The following is a 3,335-nucleotide window of genomic DNA, read 5'->3' on the forward strand; positions in this document are numbered from 1 at the left end:
GCGTGTTGTGTCGTCTCGCTACGAACTTTTTTCTCGTATTTTAGAGCTCGGCCCAACTCTGCCCCCAACCGGGCCAAAGCGTCCTTCATTCTCAGCAGCGCTACATACTGGTAGTGATTGAGCCACAGTTTGAGTGGAGTGACTGTGTGAGCTAGGAAGTGGACGGAGGCGAGTGAACCCTCACCCTGCTCCGAGGAAGACCGGTGAATCGGACCGGGGGAGGATGGCGACAGACCATTTTTAGTGACGGTCGGCTGACACATCCACACGGACACGGCAAAGGGTTCAATGAAAGGCTGCGTCCGGCCTTTGGGGACGTGTCGGGCGCCATCAAAACCTAAGGTCACGCGGGATAAGCTGAGTGACCACATATCCTGGGATCGTAACTGCTTTTTACCCAGAGGCTGAGCCTCTGTCTGTTGAGAATGTTGGAAGAAAGTGGAGGGAATGGGATGGAAGGCACTCTGTTCTCTGGGGTAAGAGCAGGGTGGTGAGGACTGGAAGAAAGAGCAGTTGGCAAATTTGTCATAGACAGAACTGAGATCAGCTCTGGAGCCGTGGGGGCAGTGGCGGGTGTTGCTGAGAACCATCTGGGGAAGAGTGACAGACAGCGACTGTGGACGTTCAGGGTGATCCAAAATGGACGAATCCAGTGGAATTATGAGCTAAAAAAAAAAGAAAAAAAAAGAGGTCATTTATTTTTTTAGTTAAAATTCTCCAAACCTAAATATGTACTGTATGAGGCAGAACCCAAAATACTATTTATTAGAAAATGTACTTGGTAAAACTTTAGCATTTTTAAATTAACTACATATGTTGTGAATATATGCACTTTCTCCACTGTCTCATTTTTTTAATTTCTTTTTTTATATTCATGAAAAATCCTTTGGAACTGTCTAATTTTTTTAATTTCTTTTTTTATATTCAGGATCAAAAAAGTGGAGTAAGAAACACAACAAACTGTTTTTGCAAAATCGCAGAAAAAAATAAACAACAAACTAACTAAGAAAAACTAACACAGAAGAACACAGTGCTGTGTCATCTGAGATTTTACCCACAATTCCCAGTTGGACAAATTTGTGAAGGTAACATAACCCGGACTAAACTACTAACGGACTAAACCAGTCTATGAAGCACTTGTTGCGAACAGAAAAACTGAATCAAAACGTCCACGTTGCAGATGAGATGCAGACTCCCGTTACTCCACTCACCTTCAGGTGAACGGCATCCATGCGGACGTCGACGTGCTCCTCGGCTTTGCAGCTGTCCTGTAAATGGTAGAAGGCCTTGACCTGCTCCAGGGTATGCAGCAGACCACGGGAGAAAAGGTTGATCCACAGCACACTGGCCGGGTCCACGCACAACTGCAGTCTGTTCAACGGGGCGGACAAGCTGGAAGTGGGAACTGAAAAGAACAAGGAGAGTGGCTGCTGGTTAGCTACAACTTTAAAAACACCACAGATACATACAAAAAATAAAAAAATAAAAAAAGTGACAGTAAGGCTGCGGGTCTCTGCACCTGACAGACTGGGGTTGTCAGAGAAGTAGTATTCAGTAAACTGCAGGTGAACGGCCGGTACACCGTCGGGCAGCTGCAGAGTTTTGCGGTTACAGGACAACAGAGACTGAGTCTTCTTGTTCTGACGCCCTCTTGTGGACACCTGAGGATTTAAGATCAGAGGAAGGACACCTTTGAGACATTTTTATTCCCCTGAGACAAAAGAAATTATTATTAACTGGGCGAGAGCTTAAGCAAAAAATAAAACGGAACTAAAAACACCTGTTTGAACCTGTGGGCATTTTTAAAAGTTTCTCTCGGTTGCAGTACGTTCAAATGAGGAACTACTCCTACCCCGAAATAACACAGAGTGATGAAATGTGTGAACTAACCAAAGGTTAAAAAGCAGAAGCAGACTGAGAGTCAAAATGTGGTTTTCTCAAATATGTTTAGAAATTGTTGCTAATCACCGTGTAACTTCATCTTCGTTCCACATTCTTCTGTCATTGTTTCATCTGTTAGAGGTTTAAGTCATCGCTCTGATATGTCAAGGACACTGACTGTCACACCGAGTTCACAGAAAGGCCGTGGCCGTACGTATTACAGAGTCAAGCTTCCAAAGCAGCCGCTGGACAACAACCAGCTGGGGACAAGAACTTACCTGGTGAATGTCCACATCGTCCATTCGGACCACGATGCAGCTGGATCGCAGTCTCCTCAGTGACGAGCCGATAGGTGCTGAAAAATGATTCCGGTTGTTTCCCTGCTCTTTGTCAGTGGCGTTCAACTTGGGACTGGACTGGCCATCTGAATCAGACACAGGAAACGCTCGAAATTACTAATACTTGTACATGTATAAAAGTATGAGCATTTTCAATAGATATGTAGTAAACTGGAAGGTAACACTGTATTTTATTCTAAATATCAGAAGGATTTTTCATTCCAGAAAAAAAAGTATAAAAGTGGTGTAAGGTCACTGTCGTGGAGTACGAGTTCTTGAATTAAATATCGAACCCTAAATCAATTCTCATATGGAAACAAACAGTTAGTTGTTTCAGGTAGAGACTTGAAATAAATCATATTTAGATGTTCTAATAACTGTAACAACATTAGCAGAAACACTGGAAAAACACTGAAAAAAAATCTAACATTAACTCTACTCTACATCTCTACCTTGACCCATCTTGGCCGGACAGTCCTTCGTCGACTGGAGCACGTCACCGTGAGGTCCTGGAATCCCAGAAGCCTCCACTGTCCTGAGGTACTCCTGCAGCAGCTTCCCAGCCCACTGAGCCTGAGCCTCCATCGCTCCACTGTGATGCTCCCAGTGCCGACACCCATCAGCTGTTAAAAAAAAAAATTAAAAAAATCAGTTAAGAAAAATACAACATGAAATACATTCTATTCTATTAAAGATGTTTTTAGTTCAAAAAGTTTCCGTATTTGTTTGTTAGTTTGTTAGTGATGGTTAACAACTGGTTTTCTTTAGCTGTGAGTGTCTGAGTGGGAGTCCTAAAACAGCCCTCTCCATAATGATGGGGGAGGGGAGTCCTGCAGGAAAGTTTGGGAGCTAGTGCAATATACAAACCTTCAGAAGTTTGGGAGCTACAAACCTTCACCACATTATAGTAGAGCTGGGCAACAAATACATTGAACTGTGATTTGTTTTTTCAATAATTATTTATAGTAGTGCTGGGCAACAAATACATTTAACTGTGATTTGTTTTTTCAATAATTATCCAACCCTGTTAAATAAAGCAAGTACTTAAATAAATATAAATAACAAAATTACACAAACAACGGTCTATTCAGAGCGTCCAGTCCGACCAGACGACTT

General features: G+C 42.7%; 1 protein-coding gene across 1 annotated transcript in view; it reads right to left on the reverse strand.

Moving 5' to 3' along the window:
- bltp3a (bridge-like lipid transfer protein family member 3A) overlaps window positions 1-3,335 on the reverse strand; it is a 14,918-nt gene that overhangs the window by 6,105 nt on the left and 5,478 nt on the right. The window contains exons 10-14 of the mRNA XM_017035705.2: window positions 2,672-2,842; window positions 2,160-2,305; window positions 1,520-1,661; window positions 1,212-1,405; window positions 27-665 (exon numbers count right to left, since the gene is read on the reverse strand). Coding sequence (XP_016891194.1) covers window positions 27-665; window positions 1,212-1,405; window positions 1,520-1,661; window positions 2,160-2,305; window positions 2,672-2,842 — 1,292 coding nt within the window. The remainder of the gene's footprint in view (window positions 1-26; window positions 666-1,211; window positions 1,406-1,519; window positions 1,662-2,159; window positions 2,306-2,671; window positions 2,843-3,335) is intronic.

Source organism: Cynoglossus semilaevis, chromosome 10 (assembly GCF_000523025.1).
Source record: "Cynoglossus semilaevis isolate Cse_v1.0 chromosome 10, Cse_v1.0, whole genome shotgun sequence".
NCBI classification, from domain to species: Eukaryota; Metazoa; Chordata; class Actinopteri; order Pleuronectiformes; family Cynoglossidae; genus Cynoglossus; species Cynoglossus semilaevis.